The sequence below is a fragment of the Petromyzon marinus genome, chromosome 63 (assembly GCF_048934315.1).
Source record: "Petromyzon marinus isolate PM22_M1 ecotype Great Lakes invasive population chromosome 63, UKy_Petmar_22M1.pri1.0, whole genome shotgun sequence".
NCBI classification, from domain to species: Eukaryota; Metazoa; Chordata; class Hyperoartia; order Petromyzontiformes; family Petromyzontidae; genus Petromyzon; species Petromyzon marinus.
In genome coordinates this window covers 6,864,337-6,882,355 of record NC_133729.1, presented here as the reverse complement: position 1 = coordinate 6,882,355, position 18,019 = coordinate 6,864,337, and the positions used below count along the sequence as shown (strand labels likewise).

The 18,019-nt window shown below is 54.2% G+C and overlaps 1 protein-coding gene across 1 annotated transcript; it reads right to left on the bottom strand.

The window, feature by feature from the left end:
* Nucleotides 1-332: 332 nt before the first annotated feature.
* Nucleotides 333-10,727, bottom strand: LOC116956078 (partitioning defective 6 homolog beta-like). The gene is made up of 3 exons (XM_032977522.2): nucleotides 10,258-10,727; nucleotides 8,362-8,683; nucleotides 333-4,723 (listed from the first exon to the last, which is right to left on the bottom strand). Exons 1-3 carry the CDS (start codon nucleotides 10,315-10,317, stop codon nucleotides 3,768-3,770), a joined length of 1,338 nt encoding a protein of 445 aa, XP_032833413.2. The 5' UTR covers nucleotides 10,318-10,727; the 3' UTR covers nucleotides 333-3,767.
* Nucleotides 10,728-18,019: the final 7,292 nt, after the last annotated feature.

Below are 18,019 nucleotides of genomic sequence, written 5' to 3'. Positions count from 1 at the left end.
GTGGTGAGACTAGACCATGAAGAAGGCTCTCTCTGCTGCTGTCTCTCGTGTAGGCCAATCAGTTTCAAAGGCAATGCATAGTTCATTATCATCATCATCAGAGCGTGTTTGTTTGCATGTTCACCACGAGTACCGTGTGTGGTTAATGCAGTTACTTGATTCCTTGCAAAAGGGTTTCTGTTTGGTGTTTTAACATCTTAACACAACTGGTTTTATTGCCAGAAAGGGTAAAACCTCGTCTTGCATCTGGAAATTCAAGAAGCATCCCCGGTCGGCTTACAGATCGCGATTTGCCCCTTTTTCCGTGTTACATCACAACTCTGCGATGCCACTTTGTTCAGAGATTTTAATAGTTTTTACACATATAAAACACACACGCACGCGCGAGTTTCATTTTCAACAATCATCACCGCCCGGTATAACGTTTCTGCTCAGTGGATTCGATATAGAAAATTCACAGTACAATTTGTGGTGTAAAAATGCATTAAAAGTTACATGAGAGATAATACTAAACAACAGACAGACTGACTGACTGGTCTCCGATGGGGTCTCGAGGCAATGACAGGCAGACTGGACTCTCTAGGAAATGACAGACTGGACTGTGACTGAGACGGGTCTCTGATGGGGTCTCTAGGCAATGACAGGCAGAATGGACTCTCTAGGAAATGACAGACTGGACTATGACTGAGACGGGTCTCTGATGGGGTCTCGAGGTAATGACAGACAGACTGGTCTCTCTAGGCAATGACAGGCAGACTGGACTCTCTAGGAAATGACAGACTGGACTATGACTGAGACGGGTCTCTGATGGGGTCTCTAGGCAATGAAAGACACAATAGCAAGCCATATATTTTTTTCTTCTTCTATCAACATCACCTCTAGAAATAATCGCATGGTGGAACAACCCCCCCCCCCACCACACCAACAGCCATTTGCATAAATAATTCACTGGGCACAAATAATATATTACTGGACGGTTTTAGGCATCGTGAGACCCGGTTAGAATTTCCCTGCAGTAGCCCTATTGCGTTACACTCGTAATTGCCGCTAATGGCATTGCAAGAAACGGAGGGAGCTCAACGGTTGCCCGAATAGTTCGGGAGGCTCACAAATGGCCGTGTCGGAGACGCCGGTCCACCGAACGCCATCTGACGAGATCTTTTCCTGGGTTTAAAACCGGGTTTTGCTGTCCCCCGGGTGATCGAAGCGGATCCTGGAGTGCGGCGAGTCGGTGGTCTCGGCCTGGTGAACGGTGACTCGCACACGGACCAATAGACTGGCACAGAGATCCACAGACTTGCATCGAGACCCACACACTCGCATAGAGATTCGGAGGTTAGCGTAGAGATGTACACACTCGCATAGAGACCCCATAGACTCACACAGAGACACATATTCACAGTCTGAGTTGTGATGTATCGTACGGTACATTGCCCGATGTATTGTATCGCACGATACTCGACTCTGTATCGCACGATATAATGTTGACGGTATTGGGTCAGTCACCAGCATCGACGAATTCTCGTATGATTCCGGGCGATGTCTCGTACAATGCATCATACAGTTTCTTATGAGACTTCGTATAGTACAATATTGGAAGATACATTGATGCTGGAAGATGTATCACATGATACCCGACTACGTGTCGCACGATACATTGTATGATATACCGAACATCATACAATGTACCGTACGGTACATCGTGCAATGCATCGTACAGGGCACATCGCACAACGTATCGTACGGTACATTGCCCCTCCCACCACCCCCCCCCCCACATCGCCAACGGCAGTGCAGGGGGGGCGGGGTGGGGGGAGAGTGCGAGTATCATACGGTACATCATACGATGTACGATGTACCGTATGATGCATCGTACGATGTATAATCATACGATACATCGTACGATGTACCGTATGATTATGCATCGTACAATGTATAATATGATACATCGTACGATGTACCGCATGATTATGCATCGTACGATGTATAATGATACGACATATCATACGATACACCATGGCACATTGTACGATGCACCATACGATACATTGTACAATGCAGTACAATACGATACATCGTACAATGTATCGTACGATATATCGTATGATATAGCATACGATGCATCGTGGTACCCGCCACCCCCCCCCCCCCCACATCACCAATGGCGGTGCAGGGGGGGGGCGGGCGGGCGGGTGGTGGTGTGCGAGATGAATCAGCGCCACCGTTCCCCGCTTGCATCGCGGCGTGGAACGGGCTCCGGACGGGGGACAGCGGCGCCTTTTGCATATAAGACATCGGTGAAGAGCACTTGATACAACAGCTGTACACGCGACCGTCACGACTTTAGCCGTCGCGAAACGTCTCTCCTACGTACAACAACAATTGCCGTTATAGTAATAATAATAATTTACAGCCTTTTTTGTCAATCCGTTTGCTGGATGAAGGCCTCCCTCCCCCCCCACCTCCATGTGCCGGGTCGCGGGGGGTTGTTTGACCATACTTCACCACGCCGGTTAGAAGCGGGGGCGGCGGTAGGAGGAGTGGTTCCGACGTATCGCGGCGGGAGGAGTTGGGTGCCGCGGTGGTGGCTAGGAGATGTTAACTACCTCGCCTGGTATACGGAAGGTCGTGGGTTCAATCATGACCCCGACACCTCTCCCTCCCCGTGGCCGCGTGGATTTTTCTCCGGGTCCTCTGGTTTTTCCCTCCACATTTAGGATCAACAACGTGCGTTTGGAGTGTTTGGCTGCTATACATTTCCACGTGATAAGCCACTTCGTTGAGCTATCATTCGTGGCCAGGTCGCTTCTAAAAAAAATATCTACACAGCTCAGTGGGCCTGACCTGGTGAAATAAAAATACTAAGAAAAGATACTCCCCTATGTCACCGACCACACCGATGTTATAGGCAGAGTCTGGGAATGGAACTCGGGTCACCGTGCTGACAGCTCGGTGAGCTAACCGCGGTGCCACCGCTCTGTGCCCCAACCCACCCACCCACGTGCATCGGTGACACTTGAGCAGTGGGGCGAGGGTAGGCATCGCCGGTGGCCCCCTGTTACGGCAAGTGAGCTGCACGTGCTGCGTGCATGGCTGCGTGGCAACCGCGGTCGAACCGCTCGGCCGTCGAGTGCGGACGTTGCGAGTTCGAAACCCCGACTGTGGGCCCGACGCGCTCTGACATAGTCTTCGCCGTCATCTTCGTCGTCATCAGTAGCATCACCTTCATTATCGTCGTCATCCTTATCGTCGTCGTAGCCATAGTCTGCATGAGCATCATCGCCGTCATCCGATTGTGGTCGATGAACATGAGCACCGCACCCTCTGCGCGTGTTCCACCAACCCCACCTGTCCCAAAAACAAGGTCAATAGGTCATGACGGCCAGTGCTACCGAGGCCACCACGCCATCACTTCCATCCTTCTGCCAGTTTCTCCGGCCATTGCACAGGTAACACCCGACCACTAGGAACCACTTCAACAGTCCCATCATCGTGATCATCATCGTCATTGTGGTCGTCGGCACCATCACCTGCGCTTAGTTCTTCTCTTCCCGTGGGGCATTGGGTGCCACTCCAATACCCGTCTCGAGTGACCTTGTCCTCACCGCCATCCATGGATCGGGATCTCCCAGGTCGCCCGTCGGCTCTGACCCATCGCCCGCAAGGTCCAGTTCCCGACGGTTCGGGGAACCGAGTGGCGATCCGTCGCGACCCGCAGACGTCCGCCGGACTTCTCGCCGCATCGCGACGGAGGCGCGACGCGGACCTCAGAGGTAGAGCGTGATGACTCCACCCTCCTCCGTCACGGTGCCCGACCGTCGGTGGGCCCAAGGCGAGTTCCGCGCACCGCCGTCGTACGTGGCCAGCGGTCGGCCCGGCTTGCCGGCGGCGGAGAAGTCCGCATGGCGATCGACGCCGATCCGGTCGATCACCAAATCCTCCTCCTCCTCCTCCGCCTCGCTGTCCCACGGTTCCGTGTCGGACAGCAGCGGCGCCAACGCCAAGCTGTCCGAATCGCCACCGCTCCGCGAGGTCAGAGAGACTTCTTCCTTGACGTGGTTCCTCTTCTTCTGCTGCTGCTGCTGCTGCTGATGATGATGGCGCTGCGAGCCCCGTCGCGATAGCCTCATCCCTTCGCTGCCGTCGGACGCCAGCGACTGCACAGAGCTCTCCGAGCTTCCCAAATCGCGCGTCCAGAACTCATCGTCGATCCCTCCTCCCCTCACTCCTCCATCATCCCCGCCGTCCCGCCGTTCCAGCTCCGCGGGCCTCACCGTGATGACGAGGTGGTGCCCGTTGGCCACCATCATCGCCGTCACCTCGTCCAGGCCCTTGCCGGCGACGGGCGCGCCGTTCACCTCCAGCACGCGGTCCCCGACGGAGAGGAGGCCCGACGAGGCGGCCAGGCCGCCGGGCAGCAGCCGCGAGATGAAGACGCCGGCGCCTCCGCGGCCCCCTAGCCGGGCCCTGCCGTCGGCGCCCTGGTCGGCCACGTAGAAGCCGAGCGGGCGGGCGGAGCCGTGGCGGTAGAGCCGCACGCGACGCAGGCTCGCCGGCAGCACGTCCACGTCGATGAGGGACGACAGCGGGTGGAAGTCCCGGGGGGGCCCCACGGGGAGCCGGGGGGCGTGGGGGGCGCCGTCGCGCCCGCGCAGGCCGGAGAACACCCCTCGCTTGGCGATGGCGGAGGAGGAGACGGCCGCGGTGGCGAGCTGCGCATCGTCTGCCGAGGGCGAACGGGAGGTGGAGAAGTTAGCGGCGGCGGTGACTCACGGCGTGATGCCGTGTGGCGGTACTGTGAATGTCACATGGAGGAGTTCGTTTGCGATGTTGGCGGTGGTGGCTGTGGTGAGCGAGTAACCCGATTAGCACGGTTGGCTACGCACGGTGCATAATAAGCTCAACGTTCGTACATACAAACGTACGTGTAAACTGTGAGTGAGTAACCCAAAAATAGTTTGCTGGGGAAGTGACGGAGTGGGGGAGGGGGCACGCAGTAAGGTGATTATTATAGCCCCTCAACATTCTAAACTTTGTGAGGTTAGACGCCTTCTCACCCACCGCCCCTCGCGTCCCCGGCTGCTGTGCGTGGCGCCGTGTGCCTGCAGCGGTGTCGTCTAACAGTCACTTCACGGTACACCTACCCCAGCGGAGAGATGGTCCTGATAGCGACTGCCACACACACACACATACGCAGGCACGCATGTGTGTGTGTATGTACGTGTGTATGGGTACGCGCTGTGCTATGAACCGGCCCACTCGAGTTCAATTCCCGCTCGCACACCGGCGATAATAATCTGAACCGGTCCTGGGCCTCCCCTAGGTCGACTCAGCCTCAAATAAGTATCTGGGTGTGATAAATAAACATCACCACTGGGAAGACAAAGGCGTCCAGGGCGTGGTGCTGGCCACCCACAACTCTCGTGTGCCACAGTGCCGGCCTTCACAGGTGCTACCCGCTAACAGCACTTGCCCCAACAGTCTGTTAAAGCTACACGGGGGATCTTTGTGTGCGTGGAGTCGTAGTGTAGTGGTTAGCGCGCTGCGCTCCGAACCCGAGCAACCCGGTCCTGGGCCTCTCCTAGTTCAACTCGGCCTCAAAATAAGCACCTGGTATGATATATAAACATCACCATTGGGAAGACAAAGGCGGCCGGCCGTGGTGCTAGCAACCCACCCACTCGTGTGCCACAGTGCCGGCCTTCATTAGGTGCCGCTCGCTAACAGCACTTGCCCCAGCAGTCTGTTGAGGCTACACGGGGGATCTTTGTCTTTGTGCGCGCGGGTTGGCGTCACGGCCTCGCGTCTCCCTCGCAGGCGACATTCGCCGCGAGGAAATACAAATGTACGCGTAATCTACTCGCGAATACAACCGTGAACCCTGGATTTTTGGAATCGTGGGGGGCTGGGCGTGGGTTTGGGGTGGGGGTGCTGCCGAAGTCGGGGGGGGGGAGGAGGAGGCGCCCGCCCGGCGATTTCGCTCCGGCCACGCCACTCGTCGGCGACCACGGACCCCTTCGCGTGGCGCTGTCAAAGAGATAAAATCTCAATTTCCGCCGCCGCTTGCAGGCCCGCGTGTGAGCGGAATACAAATTGCCTGGCGGACTGGTTGGGGGGGGGGGATAATGGGGGGGGGGCAGCCGGGGAGCCGAGCCTCGTCTCCAAACGCTGCGACGGTCGATTTGCCCCCTGCGCCCAACGCGGCACTCGCACTGCGAAGGAGCAGGCGGACGGGATCTGTGGTGGCAAAATGATCCCGCCCGAAAAGACGGCTGATGAGACACCGAGTGTCGAAAGACGACCCCCCTCGGGGGGGTTTATCGCTCGCGTTGAGCCGATGCTGCCGCTGCTGCTGATGACGACGAGACTCCCAGAAGGCCGTGCGGCCGATGGATTGAGTAAAATGAATGTTCTCGTGCGGTATTTCGTTTTGACGTGGGGAGACGAGTATGGGGGAGGAGGCGCTACCCGCCTGGTTATAAAAAAAAAATTCTCCATGACGCCACCGTGGAGCGATGCTTTCGTGTTGTCATTATGTTCGGTTTGGCAAGCATCCCGTTCCGTTTAAGGGAGGTGGAACAATTCACTACCCCCCCCCAACCAACATCACCGATGCCGGTGATGTTGATGAAAATTTTTGCGAGGATGATGATGATAATTATTACGATTATGATAAAAGCTATGCCGACGATGATGATGATGGCTGTCGCTCCGCTATTTACGCCGAAGCCGACCTCCCGACATTTGACGTGGCCCAGCGGCGGCGCGTTCCCCGCTTGCTGCAGAAGTTCGCGGTTCGGCACAAGGCGGCCGCCCTGGTTATTACTGCGGCGGTAGCCCGTGGACAACCGTGATACTCCGACGGCGCCGTCTGCTTCACTCGCGTCGGACGTTGAAGAATCCCCCCCCCACCCCCCATCGACGCCATTCACAAGTGCAGGCCATCGTGTGCCGGCATCTTGGGCCCATATTTGCCAAATTTGCCAAAATTTATAAAATGCCTCCAAACAGTGGCTTGGGACTACAGGGAGCCACGTGCAGCAGCAGCGTAGCCACTGCCACCACCGCCGCCACCACCACCGCCACCACCGCCGCCCGGCTAATTCGCAAGGCAATTTCTGATAGTCGCGCACTGCCGCATGGCAGTGGGCGACTATAGTATCAACTATCACCCCCTCCCCGGGGCGTGCGCCCCCATCTCCTCGGCACGCCTCTTCTCAGCTAAGCAGGGGTCGAGCCTGGATAGTTCTCCCGGCATCATGCATGCCAGGTTGCCACAGGCGGCCGCGGGGAGGCAGAGGGCGGCGCGGCCAACGTCAAAAGTCCACCGCTGTACCGCGCTTCCATGCTCCCCGACCCACGCAGACCCCGCGCCGACACAAACTGACCCGCGTGGCGTGGGGGAGGGGGGGGGGCCCTCATCCAGCAGTGGATTGACAACCGGACGCCTGGGTAATCGCACCTGGTTAAATTCTGCCCAGCCGGCGGAATTTCCAGCAATAAAAACCGGAGTCTTATTTTGGTGCCGAAGGTTTAAAAATAGCAGCGGCAGCAGGGCCCCGAAAAAAAGACAAAACTAAACATCAAAACCCCGCGATTGTGGTGGCGTCATTTCCAACACAACAGGGGGGGGGGGGGGGCTAAGGCTTGAGCTCCTCTGGTCCCATCCACGGGGGAACGTTCCCATCTTGAACGTCCACAGAGAGATTTTTCCGACTGAACGCGTCTCGCTCACGGGTTTCCCGCACTCCCCTCCGCCAAAGCGCCGTCGTTCCGCGTATCGCCCCTCCACCTTTCGAATACAAGTTGCCTCGTTCGACGCTGCGCGCGCCCGATCGTGGCTAAACGCGTCCCACACCCGACGCGCTAAACAATTCACGCTGTCCGTGTTAACAGGGCCGATTCAAATCGAGATTGAGATCTCGGGTGCACGTGTGAACACGTGTTCTGTGCGTGTGTACACGTGTTCCACGTGACGCTGACGAATGAATATTCCCGTCAGTCCAACTAACGATAACTATTTATATTTTACCAGGTAAGACCCACTGAGCCAAGATAGCTATCTTTCAGATGCGACCTGGCTATCACAAATGACAGCTCAACGAAGTGGCTTATCGCGTGGAAATGTACAGCAGCCAAACACTCGAAACGCACGTTGTTGATTCTAAATGTGGAGGGAAAAAACGGGAAGACCCGGAGAAAAAAATCCACGCGAGCACGTGAAGAGAGACATCCAAACTCCAAATATACAGCAGGTGTCGTCAGGGTCGGAAGCAAACCCACGACCTCCTGCATAGCCGGCGAGGTAGTTAACAACGGCCCCTGCACCTTCGGCATGGTCGCCCCGCCTCAGCCCCTCACCTGTGATGGTGACGGTGATCCGCAGGAGCGGTGCCGCCCCCGCTATGGCCTTGGCGAAGTTGTGGCTGTTCGTGATGGGTAGCAGACTCCCGTCGGACACCGTGTAGCACACGGCCAGTTCCCCTCCACCTCGTCCTCCTCCTCCTCCTCGTCTTCCTCCTCCTCCTGCTGCTGCTGCTGCTGCTGTCTTCCTGCTGCCTCCTGCGCTCGCTCCTCCCACCATCCCTGCCAGGCCGTGCAGCCTCAGCAGCAGGGCCCGAAACTCCTCCAAACGCGGGGGTGGACACCGGGCGATCGACACGCGCCGGAACTCCGCGCCGAACTGGTGGACGGGGCGCACAGACGGACGGGTCAGGCGGAAGGGCGAGTTAATTGGATGGGTGGGCAAGTGGATGGATGCAGGAGTGGATGGGTGGACAAATGGGTTGGCAAGTGGATGGGTGGGCAAGTGGATGTATGGTCAGATGGATGGTCGGATGGATGGACAAGTGAATGGATGCAGGAGTGGATGGGTGGGCAAGTGGATGGGTGGTCAGATGGATGAACAAGTGGATGGATGGACAAGTGGATGGTCAGATGGACGGATGAACTGATGGATGGACATGTATGGATGGACAGATGGATGGATGGACGTGGAAGAGTAGACTAAAAACCCTATCCAGAGATCCCTCAAGCGGAGGCCCCTTCCATCGGCAGTGGCGCGAGTGAGCAGTTTCAGGGCTGTGCCCTTTACCTTTTTTTTTACAGTAGATGTAAAAACAATTCGGCGTTTAGATTAAAATCAACGTTGCGGCTAATGTAGCAATCTCTCGTGGCAGCATGGGCCACACAACCCAATGCAAACAAGCATTTAAGTGGAAATTCCACATTCCTACGACGGGGAGACGAGCCCATCCAAACCACGGCTGGATGAAGGTCTCTTTCTCCGTTGCGTGCTGGTTACGGTGCCTGTTTGACCATACTTCACCACGCCGGTCAGTACGGGTTGTTGAAGGGCTGGCGGCCCGGGAACGGGTTCGGATTATCACTCGCCACTGATGTTAGCCGTGGCCGGGCAGGAAAATATTTTGTCCCCAAAAAATAATGGAAAGATGGAATCGGTAATGACACCTTTGTGCGTCGTACCGATGTGAATAAGTTATCACCATGCACTTGCTCCAACAGCCTGCGCAGGCTACACGCGCGGTGTGGGAACTTTGTCTTTGTGTGTACATGTATACGCACGTCCTGTACGTGCTCGTATTTATGCACGCATCTCGTATGTTGAACTTCTTTCGCACCGTACGTAGCGAACCGTGCCAATCGGAGGTGCGATCTTGCATTGACTAGAGTGGTGAAGTATGGTTAAATGACCCCCCTCGCTCCCATCCCCCTAACCCACGACAACGGGAGGGGTGTGAGAGGGATCTTTGTAAACACAGCGCGTATGAAGATGTGAATGTAATAACTCTACGAACCCAGCGGCCCCGAGTTCGACTCCCGCTCACGGCCACCAATACACCGGGTGACGATTTATCTGAACCGGTCCCGGGGCTTCCCCTAGGTCGACTCAGCCCCAAATGAGGAAACCTGGTGCGGTGTAAAAAAAAAAAACCCATCGCCACTCAGGAGACAAAGGTGGCCGGGCGTGGCGCTGGCCACCCACCCTGGCCTTAATAGGTGCTCGCTAACAGCACTTGCCCCATCAGTCTGTAAACAGGCTACACGGTGGGGGGGGGGCGTGGGATCTTTGTCCTGTGTGTGCGGCTATGCGGAGGAGTAACTGGCGTTGCGCTTATCCCATTTACAAATAGAAAATTCGCGTCGCTTTAAATGTTGCCGTAACCGCACGCGGTACGCACACATTTAAGCGAAATCGCCCCCCAAACCGCCCCCCCCCCCCCACAAAATCCTTACCTGGCTCTTAATTTCAACGATGCCGGGGGCGACAAGCGACGGCTTCTGATGTCGCGTCATCTCTCCGGAGGTCCCAATGACGAACCGACGACCGATCGATTTAAAATACCGCCGTCGATGACGAAGTCTCCTCGGTAGCCTCACTATTGGTGTTGTGGACACCGTGAACGTCGTTCAAAACCCCTATCGAACGACACGGGCGCGCGCGCGCGCGAATATATATTTGTTAAATATATACACACACACACGCGCGCGCGCTCGCGTCAATCGAACGTTAATTGTTACTATAAGCGGGGCCGATGATCCAGCTGGCCCTCTTCGCGACGAATTCACAGTCGCAGGATTAGTCGCCGTTAATTGAACCCATCCGAGCGCGCTGCGTCGATGCCGACGATGATGATGACCGGCGCGCTCTGAGCCGTCTAAACACAGAGCGGTCCCTGGGTCTATATATAGACTCGGGCGGGTGACGTCCGCGGGGAGTGACAAACTCCTTATATGGCTCTTCCGGTTCTCGGGCATTCTCATTGCACCCCCACCGCCCCCCTGATTGAATATAACATTGGCGCTGTCGCCTTGGTGGGGAGCGGTGGTGCAGCGGTTAGCGCCACGCTGCGCTACTCATCCCGGCGGGCCTGGGTTCGATTCCTGCTCACGGCCACCAACACACCAGTGGTGGCGGTTATCTGAACCGGTGCTGGGCCTCCCTCTGGGTCGACTCGGCCTCTCAAATGAGTAGCCGGTGCGCTGTTGTGAACTTCGCCACTGGGAAGACAAAGGCGGCCGGGCGTGGCGCTGGCCACCCCCACCCCCTCCTTGTGCCGTGCCGGCCTTCGTAGGTGCTACTCGCTAACAGCACTTGTTCCAACAGTCTGTAAAGGCTATACGGGGATCTTTGTGTCTGTGTGTGTGGCCTTGAAAAAAAACGTATTGACTGTGATAGGCGACGTTTCGGGCAATAGCCCTTCTTCACACTCTACCTGTATGGGCTATGCAGAAGGACCATTACCCGAAACGTCGCTTCCTTTTTAAGGCCACGGTGTATTTGACGAATGTGTATTTTTTTTTTATAACGTAAACATGCATTTATTTATAGGCCGCCTTCCCACATCTTCCTGTCCCTTCAGGTAAAACAAAATACCGGCTACTGTGCGCAATTATTTATTTATTATTATTTTACACATTCCATCAGCTACACGGGAGTGAATTATTTTAGCAGCATTGGTTCGATAGGAGCAAACCCGGGACGAGTTTCGACATTCAGTGTCTCATCATCGGATTCCTCGAGTGCAAATACAAATTCTGATTCTAAGGTCCTCTGAATCGGTGCTGGTGAGCTGCCAGATGTTATGGGCAAAGGATCCTCCTCTGTTGGACGTGGGACTGAGTTTGACGCCCAATAACACACAACGCTTCGGTTGCTTTGGGGGCGAATAGATTATCTGAGTGGAATCGATGTATCGGTTCAATGCTGCTGAAATATATGCACTCCCATGCGTCCGTCTGGCTGATGGGATGCGTGAAGATGTTTTGTTTTGTTCACGTGATGAGGAGCATAGGACGAAGACACGATCTGACCATCTTGTTTGTTAATGTAACTGGTATGAACAAAAAATTCAGAATAGGTTTTACCCTTGCAGGCAATAAAGCCAGTTGTGTTAAGACGTTCAAACACCAAATATAAACCTTTTTGCAAGGAATCAAGTAACTGCATTAACCATGCAAGGTACTTGTGGTGAACATGCAAACAAACATGCTCTGATGATGATGATAATGAACTATGCATTGCCTTTGAAACTGATTTGCCTACACGAGAGACAGCAGAGACAGCCTTCTTCATGGCCAGTGTCAGACCAGAGAACAACGCCAAAAGGCGAACAGTAACAAAGACAATGCCACTATCAGAGCGCTTACAGCTTGGGATGAGCAGCTACAAAATGGGACCTTTTTGCCAGTATCAAAGTATGACTAAAATAGAAGAATAGGTTTGACTCTTTATGGCAATGAAACAGGTTTATCTTTTTGCTGTTCGCCTTTTGGCGTTGTTCTCTGGTCTGACACTGATCGTGAGACTAGGCCCTAAACAAATCTGTCTCTAGGGTAGGCCAATCAGTTTCAAAGACAATGCAGATGTAGTGACGTATATTGAGTCACTACGGCGTTTAGCGCCAACTACTCGTACAAGAGTGGAACTGTGCGTGTTAGAGCCTCTCTCTGGCACCAGAGTATGTATGGCATGGAAGGGGGGCCCTAGGGGACATGGTTCTGGTGACTGTCAGAGAGGGGGCAGTTAAGGACGTGACAGTCTGGGTGAACCCTATAGGGCACGTGACCAGGAGAGGATAATGAGGGGGGCCAAAAGGTGTCGAGAGGGACACGTGATGTATAGCCCAGAACCTTCTAGTCGGATCTAGAAGGGGGCGTGGCCGAGGGCGGAGCCAGGCCACGCTCAGGGGCATGAAAGGGAGGTCCCGAGAGCCGATCGAGGCTGTCTGTTGGAATGGAACCCGTCGGTGCTGCGTCTCTTCGATCCTCGATCCTCTGTCTTTACGCTCGGCGTCGTGGGTCAGGCAGTGTGTTACTGACTGACCCGCTTATGTAGATACCCCGTTGTGGTCTAGTTAACCGGTGTACGTTCACGTAGTTACCCTGTTGGGGTGTGAGAATAAGCGTGTTGCCTCCAAGCTCAAGTGTATGTGTCCGTGGAACCCACTGCACGTATTATAATCTGAGCATGGTTGTTTGCATGTTCACCACAAGTACGTGTGGTTAATGCAGACACGATTCCTTGCAAAAGGTTTATTTTTGGTGTTTGAACATCTTCACACCTACTGTTTTATTGCCAGAAAGTGTAAAATCTATTCTTATAATGTTTCATACTTTGATACTTGCAGCAAGGCTCCATAATGTAACAATGCTGATAAATGTACCTGTGGCAGGACCCTCCTGAAAATGAGCGCTGAGGCTCAGTGAGGCTCTCCTGGGCAAACGAGCGAGATGATTACAATGATGACAAGAGCCGTGTGTGCATCTGGCAGAAGGAAGGAATCGATGGCCGTTGTGATTGCATGCAGACACGCGCACTGTGCAACAAAAAAAACAACCCATCAACAGTTCCTGAAGAATTGGATCGTGGTCTTCATGTCTTAATTCGCCATCAACATCAATCTGAGCAATTCTGACCCACTTTTTTTCTGTCCGCATGCTGCCTTACCGTCGGCGTCAATTCGGCTCAAACGTATTTTGATGCTGACCCAAGACAAGGAGGACCACAATGCGGGTGTTTAGGAACTGCCGATCGGTTGTTGTTTTTGCATAACGCGCAAGGGGTGGATTGCCTCGTTGTGCACGTGATGTCTGCGTGTAGTAGTTTTTTTAAAACTCGTGGTTTTTCCGGCCTGCACTATATTTATCGTATGCACCCCCCCCCCCCCCTCCTGCACGGCAACAAATTCGTTAATAACACCGTAGCCTTGAAAGGGAGAAAAAAATATTTCGGCGACGTTTCGGGCAATAGCACTCTTAATAGCGCATACATCTTTTCCCGAAATCCATTATGTGGAATGAAGAAGGGCCATTGGCCGAAACGTCGCCCGTTATTGTTTTTTCTTCCCATTTTCAGGCCATCCAGGCACAGTGTTGTTGTTGACACGGGGCGTGTTGAGCTGTGTTGTATGTCAGAGCCGTTCCAAGGGGAACGGCGAATCGGGGCGACTGCCCCGGGCCCCGCGCTTTGGGGGGGGGGGGGACACACAATGTGATTTTGCCTCGCACCCTCCTATTAACGGCGCAGGTTGTTGTTCTTTCTTTGCTCTTCGCTTGCATGGGTTCTCGCGACACTTACAGATTCAAATCGGCGGGAGCATCCACAGGCGACTTGGCTTTGAGCTTCATAGGTCCTATGACCCCGGTGACTCGGCCATGTGCGCGACCCTTCCTTCAATCGCAAAGGGGGCTTGCGGGGGTAGGGCGGGTGGCGATCGCTCGCGCTCCCCGCGGTGCGCGCTGGATTAAATTCCGTACGCAGCCAGCACGAGCAGAATTCGAATCTTGCTTTTATACCACAGGAGGAATCCGATAAAGCTGTGAAGCTCTTTTAATACAGATGTCCAGTCGGGGCACGGGGTAAGAACGTTAAACCAGCAAACAGTTACACACACACACGATAGGAGTGCAAAGTACAAGAAATATAAACAAATCATCATTATACCATTGTCGTGGGAGTTGGTGAGTAGCCGTGGTCATTCGTGGGAATCTCCCCTCAATGCGAGCGAGTTGTTCTGTGCCTGCCAGCAGCAACCTGCTCCTCAGCAGTCCACGGAGGGCAGTAAGGGGTTGGTGGGGGGGGCATCTTTGTTGTCTTCGGTGGCGTTGACTCACTCTTCCGCGTGCTCGCCGTTGAATGACTCGATCGGTGGAACGCACTTTAACACTCCTTCATTGAGGATTTGTGATGGTAATGAGGACGTGCGTCATGTTACAAGTATGCGATTGTGCGTGTAGCGGGAGCGGTGGTGTAGCGGTTAGCGCTACGCTGCGCTATGAACCCGACGTCCCGGGTTCGATTCCCGCTCACGGCCAACACCAGTGACGATGATCTGAACCGGTCCCGGGCCTCCCCTGGGTAGACTCAGCCTGAAATGAGCACCTGGTGCGGTGTGTAAACATCGCTACTGGGGAGGCAAAGGCGGTCGGGCGTGGTGCTGGCCACTCACCCCCTCGTGTACCGTTCCAGCCTTCATAGGTGCTCGCTAACAGCACTTGCCCCTACAGTCTGTTAAGGCTATATGGGGGATCTTTTTCTTATCTTTGTAGCGGTTAGCGCGCTGCGCTATGAACCCGGCCACCCGGGTTCGATTCCCGCTCACGGCCAACACCGGTGACGATGATTTGAATCCGTCGTGGGCCTCCGCTAGATCAACTCAGCCTCAAATTAGTACCTGGTGCGATGTGTAAAACATCGCCACGAGGGAGACAAAGGCGGCCGGGCGTGGTTCTGGCCACCCACCCCGTCGTGTGCTGTTCCGGCCATCATAGGTACTCGCTAACAGCACTTGCCCCAACATTGTTTAAGGCTATGAGGGGGATCTTTGTCTGTATCTTTGTGTGTGCGTTTATCGGTGTGTGTGTGTATGCCAACAGCACTAAGCTCAACAACAATATATACAAAGCAATGCGGGGGATTTTTGTCTGCATCTTTGTGTGTGTGTATTTATCTTCGTGTGTGCTTAAAGGGGAGCGGTGGTGTAGCGGTTACGGCGCTGCGTTACGAACCCAACGACCCGAGTTGGATTCCCACTCACGGCCAACGCCGGTGACGATTATCTGAACCGGTATTGGGCCTCCCCTAGGTCGACTCAGCCACAAATGAGTACCTGTTGCGGTGTGTGCGGTGTGTAAAAACATCGCCACTGGGGAGACAAAGGTGGCCGGGCGTGGTGTTTGGCCACCCACCCCATCGTGTGCCGTTCCGGCCTTCATAGGTGCCACGCTAACAGCACTTGCCCCAACAGTCTGTTAAAGGCTACACGGGGGGATCTTTGTCTTCGTATGCCTCAAACAAATAGTGTTATAGTGTTAAATACAAACTATACGGTGGATCTTTGTCTGTACACCGACGGTGCGATAGCGGATGGCATGCAGGTACAGAGGACAAAGCCACGGTTCTTTCTCTTGAGCCTTAAACCCCTTGCGTCGCGGTACGGATCTTATCTTCTTCACTTGCCCGGTGATGAACTCACCAACCCACCCCACTCGGCCCCGTCACCCCTCCTCGCTCCGCTGTGCTATCGGCGAGGGAGAGGCAGAGAGGAGAGACGAGAAAGGTGCTTTGTCGGGATTTTTTGGCTTTAAACTTTCGTGACTGCAGGAATTCATATTCTTGGTTCTTTCGGTAAAGTCACGTTGATAGAAAATACACGTCGATTAGCGAGGGTTGGATACGCACGGTGCGAAAAAAGTTCAACATACACACATGCTTACTGTGGCATACTTTTTTTAATATATATATGACGTTTCGGGCAATGGCCCTTCTCCATTACATATGACGAGAAAGGCTTTAAAGCAAGGCAGGGTGGATGAGAAGAGTTTGAGACTTCACTTGTTTACATCATAGGGGCTGATGATAATTAAATGTAATGTTTTTTATGAAGTATTTTTTTTATAGGCACAGTTACATAATAGTAGCTGTTGAGTATGGGACAAACCCTTGTGCAATCATGAAGAAGACAAAATCAACTCAAATTAATCCAGTGGTTCTTAACCTATACATCTTGGTTTGATGAAACAAAGTGAGTTGTACTTAACGTGCCCGTGCTCAATTTGTGTTTTCGATGGTCTGGCGATGTCTCGCCACCCCCCCCAAAAAAGGCGTCTCGCACCATCAGCGGAGGTGAAAAACCGCTGGGGTTTTACACGGAAACTTGTTCAATGTTGCTGGCACAACGCAGTGCGATCACAACGCGTGGTGTGTTACATCGCAACACGCGGTGCGCTGAACGGAGCCCCGCCCCCACGTGTTAAAAGTACTCTTGCTAATCACCGTCGTTAAGAAAAGGGAGTTCTCCCGTACGTGTGTTGGCGGAACTTCTTTTGCACCGTACGTGAGCGGGTGGTGGTGGTAGAGGGGGGGGGGGGTAAGGACGACAACACCAGGACACCTTCATAAGGCGTCTTGAGACTCAGCGACGCTTCCTCGGGCGAATGAAGCGCACGCGGCTCACGACGATTTAATTTGACGATCGATGAACATTGTCGAGCGGTGATCGTCAGCCTAAGACGCAATCATGGCCGTGGTGGCCGTGACCGGTGATCTTCTTCTTCGGCTCGGTTTCGTCTTATCTGGGTGTCACCAGCAGGGCTGGGACTATCTGCCGTGTTATGAGTAGCGGTGAGCGCACCTGCACGCTCCGAGCCCCAGTGAATCGAGTTCGATTCCCTCTCACGGCCAACACCGGTGGCGAATATCTGAACCGGTCCTGGGCCTCCCCTAGGTCGACTCAACCTAAAGTGAGAAGCTTTGCGCACTTGTATAAACATCACCACCGGGAAGATAAAGGCGGCCGGGAGTGGTTCTAGCTACGTCACCTTTTCAAGGACCACCGGGACTTAATAGATGCTCGCTAACAGCACTTGCCCCGACAGTCTATCTACCTATCTATATACTGTATAGGGGAATATTTGTCTGTGTACTCGGCTGTAACCGGTCTGTGCATCGTCACCAATACCTTATCTGTGACGTTGGAAGCACAAAAATGTGAGCTTGGCACGAAGCAAGAATGTGGGTTTAAGTGTGGACAGACTCACAGTGTCTTCAAGGCGTGTGTGTGCGTGTGTGCGTGTGTGTGTCTGTGTGTCTGTGGGGTTGGGGCAAGTGCTGTGAGCGAGCACCTATGAAGGCCGGCACGGCACACTAAGGGGGGTTGGGTCGCCAGCACCACGCCCGGCCGCCTTTGTCTCCCCCGTGGCGATGTTTACTCCACACCGCACCAGGTTACCCATTTGAGGCCGAGTCGATCTAGGGGAGGCCCAGGTACCGGTTTGGATAATCGCTACCACCAGTGTTGGTGGTGATGGCCGTAAGTGGGTCTCTGCTTCCTTTCTCTCTCTCTGTCTCCCAGTGTCATTCTTGTCATCGTCAAGGTCTATCCACTGCTGGATGGAGATCAATGTGGTGATGATGTCTCTACGCTGAGTGTGTACTCAAATCGATGTGTTACTCTCTCTGCTTCTCAGTGTAATTCCTACCGTGAATCTCCCCGTG

Coding starts and splice junctions, on each gene's coding strand:
- LOC116956078 (XM_032977522.2), bottom strand. CDS start 10,317: ATGACGCGACATCAGAAGCCGTCGCTTGTCGCCCCCGGCATCGTTGAA. Junction 8,684..10,257: donor TCGTTGAAATTAAGAGCCAG/GTAAGGATTTTG, acceptor CCCGTCCACCAG/TTCGGCGCGGAGTTCCGGCG. Junction 4,724..8,361: donor GATCACCGTCACCATCACAG/GTGAGGGGCTGA, acceptor CGCCCTCGGCAG/ACGATGCGCAGCTCGCCACC.